Source organism: Phoenix dactylifera, chromosome 9 (genome assembly GCF_051530095.1).
Source record: "Phoenix dactylifera cultivar Ajwa chromosome 9, Ajwa_hap1_PhDact_Kaust_v1.1, whole genome shotgun sequence".
Taxonomy (NCBI): Eukaryota; Viridiplantae; Streptophyta; class Magnoliopsida; order Arecales; family Arecaceae; genus Phoenix; species Phoenix dactylifera.
This window is the reverse complement of record NC_143198.1, coordinates 31,477,397-31,494,255: the sequence shown is the minus strand read 5'-3', so window position 1 is coordinate 31,494,255 and position 16,859 is coordinate 31,477,397. Positions and strand designations below refer to the sequence as shown.

The 16,859-nt window shown below is 38.1% G+C and overlaps 1 protein-coding gene across 5 annotated transcripts; it reads right to left on the bottom strand.

Moving 5' to 3' along the window:
- Nucleotides 1–3,789: 3,789 nt before the first annotated feature.
- LOC103708315 (nuclear transcription factor Y subunit B-4-like) lies at nt 3,790–13,940 on the bottom strand. Of its 5 annotated transcripts, XM_039131214.3 has the most exons (6): nt 13,583–13,940; nt 13,199–13,437; nt 12,988–13,117; nt 12,842–12,847; nt 12,624–12,701; nt 5,922–11,888 (listed from the first exon to the last, which is right to left on the bottom strand). In XM_039131214.3, the coding sequence occupies exons 2-6, from the start codon at nt 13,429–13,431 to the stop codon at nt 11,850–11,852; spliced, it is 486 nt and encodes a 161-aa protein (XP_038987142.1). In that variant the 5' UTR covers nt 13,432–13,437; nt 13,583–13,940; the 3' UTR covers nt 5,922–11,849. The 5 variants fall into 5 exon arrangements, 1 of the variants encoding a protein (XP_038987142.1); XR_015969079.2 differs by lacking the exon at nt 5,922–11,888 and adding an exon at nt 3,790–4,306 and having other exon boundaries at nt 12,620–12,701; nt 12,842–13,117; nt 13,583–13,886; XR_015969081.2 differs by lacking the exon at nt 5,922–11,888 and adding an exon at nt 3,790–4,306 and having other exon boundaries at nt 12,842–13,117; nt 13,583–13,886.
- Between the last annotated feature and the right edge of the window lie 2,919 nt (nt 13,941–16,859).

The following is a 16,859-nucleotide window of genomic DNA, read 5'->3' as shown; positions in this document are numbered from 1 at the left end:
CCAAACCTTTTTTTAAAAAAACAAATATATAGCAACTTTTGTGGATGAATTTGTAATCTCTCCCTAGCATATGGACTGAAAGAAAGAGGACACCAACGGCCTCAAGTCTTGTTGGGGATGCTTGCCTATCAAATATCGAGAGAGTATTCCAATAAACTTCCTTTAATCCTATATTATTAGCTCCTGCAATTAACTTCATCACGCAACGTAGGCTCCAGTAATTTGTGCATGGACACTGAGGTCTAGTATTAAATCAAAAGCCCGGATCCTAGAAGCAACTCTCTGAGAGCTACGCATAACCTCTAGCATTGGATAACATATATACGCGAGCAATCTTCCTATCCCAATTCCTGAGCCACACTTGTTAGATCATTAATTCCCCCCCCCCCCCCCCCCCCCCCCCCAAAAAAAAAAAAAGCAAAAAATCAGAAAAAAGAACATAGGAGACACTATTTAAATTAACAAGAAAAAGCTATAAGCAAAAAGTTGGCACGCCCCGAAATTTTTTTTTCTCTCTCTCTCAGCAGCTTTCTTTCCCCACCTTTTGTGCAGGGAGGAAAAACAATGAACAAGGCTAAATAAACTGGTGTAACCGAAGTCATAATATCAAGTACTTATGTTACAGTGGTTCTAATCTGCTAACAACTTACGTAGTTGGATCGTTGCCTCGCTCTCCTCCACCTCCTACTCGACCGATAGATTCTGGAGCCCTCTCAGCCTTACGCCCGGAGCTGCTGGGGCCCGCGGATGCCTTGGCCGCCACCGTGGAGTCCTTGCCGGTGAGGCTCTGGACGACAGATTTGAAGTGGGTGGCGTCCGTTTCGACGTACTGCGTCTCGATTATCCTGACCTTTATTGCTCCCTCGCCCGACATGGAATAAAACTTCGCTTCCTGCTGATGAACTGATGATATATATGATGATTGATGGAGACCTGGCAGCCTCCCAGATCGATGATGATATATATGACATCCCAGGAGGATTGGTTGCTGCTTAAACCAGGGAGGACCGACCACGAATGGTCAGAGAACCACCCCGGGGAGCAGTAGTCTTAAGAGAATATGTACACCCGAGAGTAGTAAAACTGTACCGTAGAAGTTTCAACTTTGGACAAGCTTGAAATTTTATTTGGATAAGATGTAGCAGATCTTCTGCATGTAATCCCATTAACCGTTATCCTGTAATAACAGCCGTTCCTTGACATTTTTTTAAGAGTTTACCTGAACAAGATAACGTTTTCGAAAAATATTATTTAGATGGAGTGAACAAATCGCAGCGAATACGACGGCAGATCACAGTGTTCCATTGTTTATTTGGAATTCTAGACATTACTGAAATGCTAGACCTTATGGAAATCCTGATCTCTCTCGAAGCTGTCACTTACTGCCACACGACAGAAATATTAACAGCCCGCCCTATAGACTTAAAATTGAGAAAAAAATTTCAATAGATGAACAGTAGAAGGATAAAATGGTTGCTGGTGAAATGATGAATCTTGAAACCATTCTTCCAGCTTTTCTTGGAAAAAGAAAGTAAACAAATTAAGGATAGGTCTGAGAGAAATAAAAAATACTAATGAAACAAGCATAAGTGCGTTATTGTGGATAAACTATATATGCTTGGTTTCGTTTCATCATGAGCTGGAACTTAAGAATTCTGGGCATAACTAGTCCTTCCACGTAGCGATCGATGGAGCTGAGCCGTTTGCTGTAGGTAGGAAGATCGGAGAGCAGATGGTGGAGGAATTCAAAAGCCTGCCCTGCGCCCATGGCTTCTTTATACACCCTCTCAAATATAATTCTAACGCAGAGGTGGCCTCAAGTACCTTCTTCCATGGACCAAGCCGGGTCCTTCTCTTGGGAAATGGCTCCAGTTTCCGGTCAACCCACAACTGAGTCGTCCTACATTCTAGGCTCTTTTATGTACCCATGCAATGGATGGCATGGCAGATAGCTTCTGATCCAGATATCGTGTGGAATATGTAACCATGCAGTATGTGACAAGGGTATATATGTCCAAGTGGAAATTCTAGATGCAATAGAATGGTCAACCGAGAAGATGAGCCAAACACATTAAATTTGTCCTACCAAGGAAAAAACATAAAACTTGAGAAGATTTTTTAAAATGGAGAACAATGGGCATCTTTTGTAAGCAGAGTTAAATTATAACGATCATTTCTAAAGCATATTAGAGATAGAGATCGACCCAAATCTGTGGCATTATCTTTGAGAGAGGTGGCCATGACCAAAACTTTCATAATTCTATCAAGAAATTCCCCGTGATTAAATAATCTGATTTCACGCCTACTAAGATGAAAAAAAGTGATTTGGAGAAACAGTCCTTTGAACATTGAATTTGACATCATCAACCCATTTCAACATGTATCAGATGGTATCCGATTTATAGACCATCAATTATAATTCGAATAACCATTTCTCATAAATATAGACAGGCACTAATTTTGTATATAATGAGGAATAACTTGTACCAAGTGGTTCGACCAGCTACAGACGTTGTAGTCTATTGCATGATAGTGGTGGAAATATTCAACTAGCAGCCGAGTCAGCCTCTCTTGCACCCCAAATAAAAATAAATGATAAAAATTTAGAATAAGGACCCCAACCTTCTATTTAATTGTTGTTGTATTACTTCCTTCCATGTGCTTCGGCTCCATCCTACCTTTATTTACATTTTTTCCTTTGCATGACATATGATAATCTTTTACTAAGATCTACTTGTTCCTTGTTATCCCTTGTACCGCATCATCTATTCTGTAGCTAGTTGAAATGGTGAATCTAGAAGATCTTATATCTTTCCACCATTCCAGATCGGGCAGGCAGGAACCAACGACTTAAGAATTCAATTTGTTAACCACTTAACCATGACCAAACCACTCCACAAAGTGGTTTTGCGGCTGTGGAAATGGTCCTAATCCAATAATCAAGTGGCGCTCTTTCGTGCAAAAGAATAATGTGCATCCGATGGTGAAAACGTGCTGCATCCGATGGTGACAACGTGCTTTCAGTCTATGCCTTAAATAGTGCATAATACCATTATCAAGAATCACGTATTAGTAGGCATACCAGTCAGCCACCGAACCAATTCGATACCGATTCGGACCGCTTCGAACCGATATCACTGGTTTGGCCTCCAAAAGTCCAAAAAAATTTGATCAGATCGATGCCAACCGGTACGAACCGGTACTATTTTTTAACACCGAATCAGACCAATTCGGTACGGGCTGAATCGGCCGATATGAGCCGATTCGGCATTCCTTAATATATATATATGTGTATATATACGCGCGCGTATATATCTATATTTATATTCATTACTTTCATATCTCTATTTTGTACCAGTATCAGCTTAAACCATATATGGATATGAATTTTTACATCCGATTAATCTCTGTTTCTGCATTTGCATTTGGATAAAAATAGAGATATACTGATATCTGATTTGTCTTCAATTCATTTTCAGCTCAAGCTCAAACAAAAACAGGCAAGTGATTTTCATCAACTGCAAACTGGAAAATTTCAATGCAAACCATGCTTGGAAAAACAAATTGGTAAAAGTCATGGGTCCCAAAACAGTGAGTTCCAGTGTTAGTTGCTAGACCTATATTTAAGTACCTTTCTTGTTCTAGCACTCGTCAATGAACTGCAAAAGATTTACAATAAAAGCAAAGCAGCAAGTCCCACAACGATTTTGAAAACTTAATTGCAGCAGAGAATCTTGCTATTTGTTTCCCTGCTAAATGAAAAGAAACTAGGCACTGAAACAGAAAATCTGCAAATAAATTGTAATTTATATCATGATAATAGACATTTTCTGAATTCTAATGACATTCTAGAAAATCCAAACTACTATAGGACACAAACTGTAAGAACATGTATCATTCAGCACAACCGTGGCTTCAATTCTTCCAGGAAATTGTGAAAGCTAAGCTCCAGATGTCATAACAGTCTGCTCTGAGAAACTTGGTCAGAAGAGAACAGTAGCAAAGCTAACTCAGTTAGCCTCACCTCACCCACCCTTATCCAAAGGTTTTGGAACTCACAAAGTTTGGATCAGGTTGTAAGCTGAGATGGAAACTCATCAGGCCACAGCCAAGAAACAAGCTGGGACCTCACACACTGACAAGTCACCATGAAGATGATCAGGTAAGATAAAACAGGAAACTAGAGAGAAGTATAAGCAGCAGCTAGAATCAATAAGTTATCCTTAGCGCTGGAAACATGTATGGAACAGCATAAGGAACCATCGTTCCCCCGCATCCAGCAGATCCAATGCTAAATAGCATTATACTGCAACAAAAGAAAATAATGACCAATTGTTTTCTCCAGTCTAGAATAAAAGCTTAAAATTAAACAATAGTCAAATGTCTTTAGGGGGTAAACCATAAGATATACATCAAGATTATGGTATGAGAAAGGATAAAAGTAAATGCATATGCGAGAACTAATGAAATCTGAATGATCAGTCAATTAAATTATAAACCGACACATTTAAGGAAATATAAACCAGCATGCCAACAAATAAATAATGGAGCAAAGGAGATTGGCTAAGTAAAAAGCATTTTGAAGCAGGTAATCTATATAAGGGTGCACCCGAGCTTTACCCTAACGGGAGAAGAAACCTAAATAGCAGCATAACAAGCCAGGTACCATTTCGTCACAGATGTCACAGAAGAAGGGCTCCCATATGAAGAAAGTAGTGCAAGACCTAAAGTCAATGCACTAAAAACAGTGACGGGTAGTTTGAGACATACCTCCGTTAGCAAACACTTGGCTCCCAAGAAATCTGCTTTAAGGATAACTGGAAAACTAAGTGGGTCAGGAATTTCCATTGCACATATCATTTGGAAAACATTTCCAGTTCGTTTTCTGAATGCAACAATAATATCCAAAATATTTAGATAGAACATCTGGGTTTGAACAGTGATATCTTCCATTCTCAAGGAGTGGGAAGATATTTCTCGTGCTGAGTTTTTAAGTGTTCATGCCAGGTGATCTTAGATCCTTATAGCCATTGTGTCAGCTGAAGGTACCCCCCTAACCATAATCATCATATAACCTTGTCCCCACTATTTGGGTCGGCTTTATGAATCCTCATTCACCAAGTATGCCTACTTAGGGCCACCTCCATATTATTCCAAGTCAGGGGACATCAATTTGGATCCATTTCATAATAATCGATCCATGTCCTTATGTCAACCGATTAAGGAGATCAGATACATGGATCAACAATGTAAGCATTGAAAGAGATAAGGAATCTAAAACAAAATCAAGATATGCACAATAAAGGGTCCCTAAAAGAGTCTTGAGCTGAGAAGAAAGATGATCGAGACAAAGATGAAATTACCTGAAGTAAGAAACTACGGGTGCAGAGGCAGAAGAAGAAAACAAGATCGAAGAAACTTCAAGTTTCAACTTGCAGACAAGGCACGACCAGCTTAAACAACACAGTAGGGTCACAGGCCATAGTCTCAGACCATTTAGGAATTTTAAGTAGAGATCACATGTGCAAGGAATTTCATCAGAGACTCAAGGGGATTTCCTCAAGGTAACATTATGAAGCAAGTCAAGCCTAGAAGCAATGGCAAGCAAAAGTTTAATATGTGTAATTTCAAAACTTTTGCAGAGTCATCAGCCACAACTTTTTAGTTACTGTCAACAGTACTGGTCTAGGATATACCTCACTGAATCAAAACATCAAAAATTGAATTTATTTAGGGATGCAGCAAACTAGAAAATTAGAATTGTTTTGCTTACAAATTGAAAGTCATATACAAAATCCCTGGTACCCTTTGTGATTTTCTTTTCATCTGTAGTTTTTAAGTAAAAGTTTTTTATCAGAAGTTCTTATTCTTCATTCTATAATATCACATGCCACAACAAATATTGCACTACCTACCAAAGATTTCTGTTGCCATCCACTTGCTAAATCTATGTTTTCCTACTCCAAGTATGATGTGTCATGGCTGGATGATCTTCATCCAACATGGATTAAATTCAATGGTCAACAAATACCATATTTAAAAGGTGAGTATTTGGCAATAGCTATAGGGTCACCAGATCAGTGCATCCAAGAGTAACCATTAAGAATATAAAAATTCCATTTAAGCACAGCTTCTTAGCCCATGAATCTGCATGGCATGCCAAATTGTATCACATATGAAGGTATGGCAGGAGACAATAATTTAGAAGCAATGAGCTTATCCTTTACGAGGTTGATATGATATCACGACTGAAACCCTACCAGGCATGTAGCTTAGATGGCCTCAAGTGTTGAAGGAATCGAAGAGGAAATGGTACCTTAGGATCTGTTTGGACAGCACTAAAGGTCAGGAGTGCAATGAAAACTCCAATAACAGGATTAGTTGAAGATGACTTTTGTGGACATTATAATTTGAGGAAATAATTGACCATAACTTAAATGTGGTCAGTGCTAGGGCTGAAAATAAAATGTCAATTTGAGTGACAGAGGAGACAGATTGCTTATGTGCAAGTATCTCTTACAGTGGTTAAGAACAAACTGCTTATCTTTTGGTTGCTTGGTTATATGACAGACACCCATCACCAAATATGGACAGTGTTCAAATAGGTAGACAGGGTTTCCGAAAACCTACCATTTTAACTGAACCAAAATACTAGCTCCTTTTAGTATACTTGCTAGTTTTAATAATATCAGGTTATTTGCTACTTTTAATAATATATGGTTACTTGCTAATAGTCAATGCTCCTAGGTATGGGTGACACTAATTTGCCATCATTATGGGCTTCAGTTCCAGCAGACGTCATCCTTCCTCAAGATCTTCCACCCTTTCAGCATGTGAATTCCAATTCCATAGAGCCCTATCATGTTCCCATGTTAACCTTAAAGCAACTGTTTTCTTTTTATGGAGGCTTCTTGCAAAGTGCAGAATACTGTAAGTTGACAAAAAATTGAAGGTAAAGTCCCTACTATTACATATCCAACATACGCATATGAACTAATGATCAATGATGCTTCTCCGAGATTTTATAAGCCCTTATGATACATGCATTGATTCAGAAGAATGTTTCAGAGGTCTTCAGGCCTAACCAGTATTCTAACCTAACTAGAGAAGGACAATGTACTTTTAAACCTTAACTACATAGTTACCCTCATTTGCTAGCATTTTCCTTCCAGAAACCTTCAAATGAACCTTAAATTATCATTCTTATCAAGTCCATCCATTTTCCAATCTTGGCGTACCATATCCTAGAGATCAATGCACGAGCTAAAGATTAGCGAACACTAGATAATTTGCCATCTAGAAAGTGGCACTATCCAGGCATAAACATTTCATCCGAACTGTTGAAATTTGCATGAATTCAAAGCAAAATTAAGTGTTGCAGCATTTTAATAAGCTCAATAAAGCAAATGATAAGCAACCCAAGGGCAAATCAAGATACCATGAAGATGGTCTCCATCAGTACATTAAATCAAAATTCTATCATACAAATCAGCGACACATACACCTGGTCATGTCCACGGATAAAGGATATCAGCTTACAGTGAGGCGAGGAGCAATACATCAGGGAAAAGGGCATCATAGGGCACTGACTCTCGTGTAACCCATGCAAGGAGGAGGAAATGATCCAGCCTACCTGAATGATCTTGCAGAAGCTGATAGGCAGAAGTTAGAGCTTGAAAAATTGAAGTGGAAATCTAGAAACCATCCATCCGGGACTGCATAAAGAGGATTCACAGGACTGTGTATAAACTCCCAACTGATATTGAGCTGCTCTTGTTCTAGATATTTGAGGACAGGAAGAGCAGTTATATGGCCTGTAGTGATTCCATCCTAGTGCAATGAATGATAGCGAGATACGCCTTCATATGAGCTCCGAGTTTTCTGATGTTGTCCCTACATATATGTTGGAACATCCTTTTACTATTGTAGTTTGCACTCATGGGACGGCCCATATTTTGTTGTAGCCACTATGGGCTACTGCTATTTCTGATGGACATGTAGTACTTCAGCATGTTGATATATCTATGCTTATTGACTACAATTTCTAGAATACTTCAATATGTTATTATGCCAATTTTCATTCTATTTGTGGATTAATCATCTATTTATCTGTTATTGTTTGACTATTAACCAGAAGCATTGTTGTCCTCAGATGTATATGTATTCCTTGTCAACCGTCATAGACACATGGTGCAGGGACGGAGATGACGACCCGCTATGGGATGCAGCTTTTCAATTGTTATTTTCTTATGTCTGTCACCCCAGCACATTTTGAGAGGTTACCATGTCGAACGAGGCTGTTCACGGGACATGCTCATACAGGACATCCTTAGCGGTCATCCACATTGTAGGTAAAACTATTTTAGGATGACCACAATTATATTCTATGTGACACTTGTGGCCAGAGTTTGGATAGTGGATATGAAGCACATCACCGCATAGGAGCAGCTAGCCATCTTCCTTTCAGCATAGGCCACTGGTTCGCAAATCCGGTGCTCTCGTAGAGACCTTCTAGCACTCTGGAGAGACAATCAATTATCACTTCACCATGCGCTAAAGGCTATAAAGCATCTCGAGTACAAGTATATAGTTCTGCAGACGGCAATGTGCCTTTGCACACTCGCATCCATGACAACCCAAACTTCTACCCTGCCTTGTAAATTATGTGCCAAAAAATGATGAGAACAGCTTTGATTCACAATATTAAAATGTTGTACATTCCCTCCATGCAGAATTGCATAGGATGCACCAATTGTAACCACATCCTGACCACTGACCATGGTATCTTAACAGAAAAGGGTGGACCTCACAAAACATCATAGCATCCAGCGCGTTAGATTACGCATTCTTCCATGTTGCCATGGGTTGCAAGGAATGTGCTACTATTATGAGGGTCTCATGATGGGCCTTGACAGATCAAGGATTTGTAGTACTTGAAGATTAGTTAAGCATAGCTTAATGAGTAAGACTTGCACTTGAAACATACGTGAAGCATGTCTTAAACAAGTTTTATTGTATTGTACATGCTGGGAAAGTTTACTTGGTTAATGCAGGGTATGCAGACATGGACAAGTTCCTAGCTCCTTGTCGCAATGTTACGTATCACATCAATGAGTACCCTGGAGTTGGGAACCGATCAACATAGGTTCTCTATGAATTTCTTCAACCACCGACATGCACAACTATAGAATGTCCTAGAGAAGTCTTAAGCACCAATTCAAGATATTCAAGATGACCGCACCCTACAAGTTAAGGATGTAATGTGATATTGTTATAGCTTGTTGTCCCATGCATAATTTCATTCATCGCCACCAACACAACGATAGGTACTTCAAAATGAGGGGATGTCAGTAGGGACAGATACCCGAATATTTTACCCATCCTTGAGCCGGATGGGACAGTTTTAATCGAAATCAAAAGGAGGTGATTTTGGTGATGGTTTTCGTGAATTCCCCGATCTAAACCCGATCCAAAACCAAAGCCCAATAACAAATCCAAAACCGAACATACCCGATAGCTCTTAGTACCCTTTATATTTGGTATAGATCCTAGCCCTCCATCCCATGTAATATGGACCGTCCATAGACCATGAATGGGTAAATAACTAAATGGACAAACCCTAAAGGCTAGAGAAGCGGATTTTTTCCTCCCTTCGGTTCTTCTTCGCAATTATTGTGTTTGTTGGACTTGTTTTCTTTAATGCAGTTGGATTTGTTTTTAACTTGGATTTGTGTGTTTGTTGGATGATTGCATTATTATTTTAGAATTATTGAGTCTCTTAGAGAGTTGTGTTATTATTTTAGAATTATTGAGTTTGCTGGATGGTTGTGTTATTATTTTTGGACATATTGAGTTGATATGAATAATATGAAAATTATAGATGATATCTTTAATTTAGATATCTATATATAAAAATGTTAAATTAAATTAAAAAAGTTAAACAATTTTCGATTTTTCAGTTTCAATTTCAGGAAGCAGTGATGCATTTCGGGTTTGATTTCAGTTTTTTCACTAACTACACTGAATCCGCCCCGTTCACATCCCTATTTGACCCACCACTCCCGGACAAAGATGTTGATGATCTTGAGGACCACGACATCTCAGTGGGCACATACAAGCACACAAGAGGGGTGGCTATATAAGAGTGAGTGCCTAGAGAGGTGGGAGGGGCCAAGTGGTCAAGCAATATGATGTTCAATTTGGCATCATGCCCATATTGCTCTTTGTTTTTCGCTTTCATCATGCATGTCTCCTTTGTTACAATATTACTAGGATTGTTCATGACAAGCAACCAACCAACCCCCTCTAGATGGGACAAAAGGCACTATGTAGTGCTCATCGGCCATGTTCTAGGGATATAAAAGATGTGGTACAAGTGTCAACGGCAGGTCAGTGGCTATTTATATGCCCTACGCAAGAAATTCAAACACTCAAGGAAGCCGCCATGCTTATCACACCTTTAGCAAAGCCACTTTGTAGTAGTTCACCTCCTGCCCTTGTCATGACATGCCACATGTCCTCCTGTTACACACCGCATTTTACATATGATGGTCCATGTCCTCCTACTTGGCGTAGTTCTTCTTATCTTCCCACTTCTTGCATGATGACCTAGCTATTTATACTACTTTATTAGAAATGTTGAGTTGAGTTGCAGGTGTAGCCCACGAGGCATATACCATATACTTTGTTTGCACGGTTCCAATCATGGTACCTAAGGTGGATGGTCTATACTGTATTATATCTTCCTTTACACTCACTCTTATACGTGATACGTCAATTTTTTCACATGATCATAGTTTTGGTTAAATGATACTTTGCCAGGTTAGTTAATCATACTTTGATAGTATACATATGTCTATATGTGCTCGCTAAAATTTTGGCATGCTGTTATCAACAATGCCTCATCCTAGCTAGAGAGAATCCAATGCTTAAATAGTCGTTTTTATACAAGTGAGAGCTGATGGAAATATTATCAAAGCCGGGCAACTACATGGTCATATGTGGCCAGACAAGAGGAAGGGGGTCGCTAGGAGGTGTATGCAAGAATGGCTATATCTTCCCAAGGCAATACTCCTACGTAGCCGTTTTTGGCATAGAAAGTGTAGGCCACCTTTGTCCGAAACAAAAAAACTATCCTTGAGCTCGAGCATCATGCAGTGGACAAATTGGAGTGTGTATGGTAGGCGTTGCAATACCACTGCATACCCGTATACATCTATACGGCCATTTCTACATAAACAACATATGGGCAATTATAACCAAACTATATTCTACAAATGCATGAGGCAAGAGGGAGGGGGCATGGTTAGTGGATGTTGCACTCACATTCAATCTTACCTTGTTAGACTTGGCCATTTTTCACAAATGGTGGAAGGACAGTTTTTCCGAGCAAAAAAAAAAAACACTAATTATCCCCTCAAATTCTTCCTTCAACCAAACAATATCATAATAACCTCCAAACTTATCCATCCAAACAAAGACACAAAAACCTTATTCCACAGAATACTCTTATATTACAAATCAAGGAGAAATATAGAATGAGCATGGGATAAAAATTCCATATTGATCCGAATCACAATCCATATGCTCCCATTTTCAATAAGATTCTAGCTAGAAGCATGCATGTACTGAAATATACTCCATACTTATCTGGATAACTTTTCCTCATTTGTCCATCCAACCAAATAGGAAAAACATTATTCCACGAAATAGTCTTACGTTACAAACTAGGGAGAACATATAGAATAAGCATGGGTAGAAATTTCATATTGATCCAAATCAATTCATATGCTCTCATTTTCAATAAGATTCCGGCTAAAAGCATGCATGCACAGAAATACGCTCCATACTTATTTGGATAAGTTTTCCTCATTTGTCCAAGATTTATTCTGCAACCAAACACTACCTTTGAGTAAAGCCATAAATATCGATGGCAAGTCAATCAACTATTTCAGGTTTTGACTTCTGTATGAATAACAGGCTGTGGAAATGTAAAAACATCCCAGTATGGCATCACAAATTAAGATAAAATGGCTGTAAAATCATCATGATCGAAATATGATCACTCTCATCTAACAGTAATGCAAAATCCATTTGCTGCAATGTCACAGAATACAACAAATTCAAGTTTCTATGGATTATCTACAGAATAATAATTATGACACTTGCCAGATTATAATAAAGTTTTCTTAGAATTTAGAATTAGTTTTCTGCATATCTAATGAAATCCTAAAGACCTGTTCAAATATATTCTGAGGCTACGCACTCAACAATAAGTCAATAACGCTCAAAGAAAGCATAACATGCAATAAAGAGAAACAGAACATTGCTAAACTAGTTTTTGGAATTTCATATTTAGCCAGCAATGATGCAATTGCAGTACTTAAGTTACCTGTATGTAGAGTATTATAGAGCAAAAACATATAATCCCAGAAATGCGTTCTCAAAATATATACTCAAGTAAGTATATATTTGCAACAGTCACGGTACAGATTCCCGTAGCAATGAAGAAGTGTAGGTACAACATGAGCATTAACTCTAGACCTTTATCAACTAACCTAAAAGTAACAAGGAAAAAGAAGCACCGAAAGCGGTATGAAGGAGGAAAGCAGCGACCTACCTACCGAAGCCCCAGGATCCCCATCAACTGCACCATTTTTCTTTCCAGATAGATCTGCAGAACGTGAACCCCTGCTGTCCCCCTTTAAAATTTCACAAATTCAAAGGACATGAAAGAACAAAACCAAACCCATTAATTTCTCCGACAGAAGCTAATGCCGTACAAAGAGAGGTGAAAAATAGAGAAGAAAAAGAAAACAAAAAATGAGGCAAAAGGAAATACCTCCATCTTCAGCACCAACAAAAGTGTGTGCATGCACCAACAGGATTAGATTCACGGAAAAGAATTAAGCCATACGTAAGTCCAATTGTTCAATATAATCAACTCATGCGTACAGAAATTTGGAGCAAGAGGAGCACGAAGATCACCTCCCTATAGAGCTGCAGATAGAGCTTGAGTGGCTCCACGTAATCCTCAAAACCCAGCGTCCCCATCGCCCACAGCAGATCATCTCCATTGATCGTCTTCCTCTTCTCCCTCTGGCACTTATCACTCGCCCTGCTCCAAAACCCGAGAATTCATGACCAACAGAAAAAGATCATAGAAACAGACGAGAAAAGGGGGAAGAAAGGCACCGACTCGCTGGTGATGAAGCTGATGAACTCGGAGACGCACTCCTGGACGGACTCCTTGGCGTCCTTGGCGATCTTGCCGTTCTCCGGTATCGCCTTCCTCATGATCCTCCCGATGTTGGCGATCGGGAGGAACCGATCCTGCTCCCTCGAGCTGCCGCCGCCTCCTCCTCCCGGCGGCCCGCCGTGGTCGCCGGAATGCCCGCTCTCTGGCGTCCCCGGGGCGCCGGACTCCGCCATGGGACCCTATACCACAACCCTCGCCGCACGTGAGACCCAAACCCTAACCCTAGCTCCATTGGGGACGTAGAGAGAGAGAGAGGGGGGAGAAGAGCGAGTGCGGCGTCTTTGAATATAAAAAGAGGGGTAGGGGCATAGATCGGAGACTTACCTCGAAGGGCTAAGATGGGAGGAGAGAAAGGGACGGCGAAGAGAGGGATCGGAAGGGGGAGGGGATGGATCGATGGACGTGAGATTGGGATCGGGGGCTTCTCCGACGGATCACCGCCGTTGGTTTCTGCTGCCGCTAGGAGACGTTGAAGGAGAGCTCCCGCCTGCACCTGGCCCTTGACTCGGTGACGATCGCTATATTTTGGGTCGAATGGATGGTTGATTGATTTATAAGAGGAAGAGGGTGGGGAATAGCCGAATAGGCTGGTAGGCCGGTGGTTGTGGGTACATCTCAGGCCGTGAAAGTGTGAGTGCAGTACACTGTCAGCCGTCCATGGGAAGGGGATGAATTTGGACTGGTTAGGTCTAAAATGTTTTATACGAGCAGAGGTGATCGAATCAGAAAAGAGGCCTCATTTTATACTGTGATTAAAGCCAATTTGGCAATATTTTTGGTGGGCGAGAAAGTACTTTTTATATCTTTAAAAGTACTTTTAGATAGAATAAAGATATTTAGTAAAAAAATCGAAAAGCTGTTTTAGCTATTTTGGAGCTTCTTCGAAAAAATACTTTTAGCATTTATCGGAAAGTTGTTTTACATTTATAAATTTTTTTAGGTCAAAATACCCATGATAAAACTTTATAATTACACAAAGTATCCATTTATACTGTAAAAGAAAGAAATCTAAAGGAGCTCCAACAAACAAGGAACCCTAATCGGCTTTAGCTTTCTCCCTTGTCACATGATCGAGGTATTATTTTTTTCATCTATTTATTTATCCATCGCTTTAAACAAAGAAAGCATTAGAAAGAAAATAATCATAAAATCTCACTTTTACAAGTATGATTGTGTGTCTCTATATTTTTTAAAAAAAATTAGCTCTTAAAAATATTATATTAATAAATTATTAATATATAATAATTATTATTATTATAATATTTTATATCAAAATATTATATTATATTATATCACATTATATCATAATACATTAATATGTTATATTATATAATACCGAATTATATTATAGTATAGTATAGTGTAATTTATATTACATTATCATAATACATTAATATGTTATATTATATAATATCGAATTATGTTATATTATTATGTTATAGTATACAATATTATATTAACTATATTAGAATAATATTATATTACATTACAATAATATTATACTATATCATATATTTATGTATTAATATATATTTTATTTTTTTATACTCTGTTGTATAATAGTATGCAATATTCTTTATGGTCATTTTGTCATACCAAAAATACTTTCTTAGTTTATTTGCCAAACATATATTAAAGTTCCACAGTACTTTAAAAATGTAGTTACCAAATAACAAATAATTTTTTATAAAAACTATACTTCAAAAAGGTTTACTTCTGAAAGCTCTACTATCTACAGCCCTGTCAAACAAAGCCTAAGACAAAAATATATATCTAAATTTACTAAGAAAATGCCTAAGAAAATATTTACTTTATTATTGGGCTTCGGTAGCTAGATATTAAAAAATTTAGTATTTCTTTCATATCATACTTGACAACATTATCACATTTGTCTTATGACACAAATAAGTTTTTTAAAATTTTAAATTCATATCTTTATCTTTTATATATTAAGAAAATAAATTTGCTGAAATTTTTGATTAAAAAAAAAGCAGAAGTTAAAAAATGCAAGGGTGGAAAAGTCATGGACTCTGAGAACTTAAGCTAAAAATAGGAATTTCTAATTTCATAATTTAAGGGATGTTGAAGAAGTTTATTCTAGAAGCAAATGCTAACCGCCACTTTTAAATTTAAAAGTAAAATATCATATCTTATGCCCATCCAAATACGCTTTTATTTTAAACCCCTTTGTTGGTGACTCGGGGGAAAGGAGTTATGCACCAAAAGAGCTCATGTCGCATTTACAATATGTTCAGCCAAAACAAAGTAATTACATGACTGCTATTTTTCCTCTATGCATTTAACTTGTTTACAAATTAAATTTTCTATTTCTATGCATGATCAAGGTTCCTATTCTCAAAATTGTTTCTCATAGTATCAATCTAATCTTTCTTCGTCTCTTCTTATTTTTAGACATTTTTCTAAGCTTATCACACCAATCTTCAACTAATGCGCTTGTCTAAATTCTTTTTGCATATATCAAATCAGAATTCCACTGCCAAATTCACATTTTCGCTATGCCCAAATCTGTGAATCATTTGCATATAGGACCTTTTTGGTATGTACAATAAAGGAACCAATTGATGTATTCAAGTTTATTGGTTTTTTTATGGATATTTACATGCAACCTTGACTAGCAAGGAAAAATTGAGCGCGTATCAGCAACATTCCATATTTATTATTGATATAGGAAAATTTCGTATAGTAGGAGACAGATGAATAGAACATTTTTAAAAAGTCATTGCATAATACTAAATCTTGATATTTGAAAAAAGCTTGCTATGAATAAAGATTTTCCATAGATATATGTAGTAGCATTGAAATGGCATTTGGTTATCTCTTAACATCATATTAATTGAGATGACGAATGCTTGCATAAACACATAAAATGAAATTGCATATATTTGATTACATTCTAGAGGACTATTTTGCAACCCTAAAGGCTCAATTGAGGTGTGAGTAATTTAGCCTCAAAGCGACAAATATAGAAATGTAAATTTACATGGTAGAGAAAATATCCAAAGAGCAATGCATGAGAGGACTCATGCAATACAGGGTGGGTTCTGGTACAAGCATCAATATTCTCGCGACAAATGATGGTGGAGTTTATTTTTGTTGATGTTTTTCATATATAAGAGAATAACATGAATCGTTTTTATATGCCCAGGATTATCCAAGTTATCGTAAGAATCAGTTGAACAATGACACCTTGCATGGTTCCGTATGAAACATAAATTCGCCAATATCATCTAGGGAACACAATTTGAAAATATTTACAATGAAGTAGGGGATCATGCATGCAGCAGAGCCATGTCTGGTCCCATTTCCTGACCATCATGCAGGCGCAGTTTAGCCTGGTTTCTTGATCTCCAGGATCCCATCTACTACTTCATCAACAGCGGGTTTTTTTGGCTAAGGTTATTGACAGCGGTTTGCCCTCCATCTTCCAGCTCTGAGGGAGCATCTTTGATCTCAGCAACCCTTTTTGGTGACATGGTCGACCATGGCAGCTTGCCCAAACATTCATGTGAGGATGTCTTTTGGTTCCAACTGCCCATCTGACGATTCATTCTCAGATGAAATCTGTTGTTTAGGGCTTTTG

Bases quoted from the DNA above. Each gene is read 5' to 3' on its own strand.
- LOC103708315 (XM_039131214.3), bottom strand. From the start codon at position 13,431: ATGGCGGAGTCCGGCGCCCCGGGGACGCCAGAGAGCGGGCATTCCGGC. The intron at 13,118-13,198 runs GTCGGTGCCTTT...GTTTTGGAGCAG, and splicing joins ATCAGCTTCATCACCAGCGA to GGCGAGTGATAAGTGCCAGA. The intron at 11,889-12,623 runs GTAGGTAGGTCG...GTTTGGTTGCAG, and splicing joins ATGGGGATCCTGGGGCTTCG to AATAAATCTTGGACAAATGA.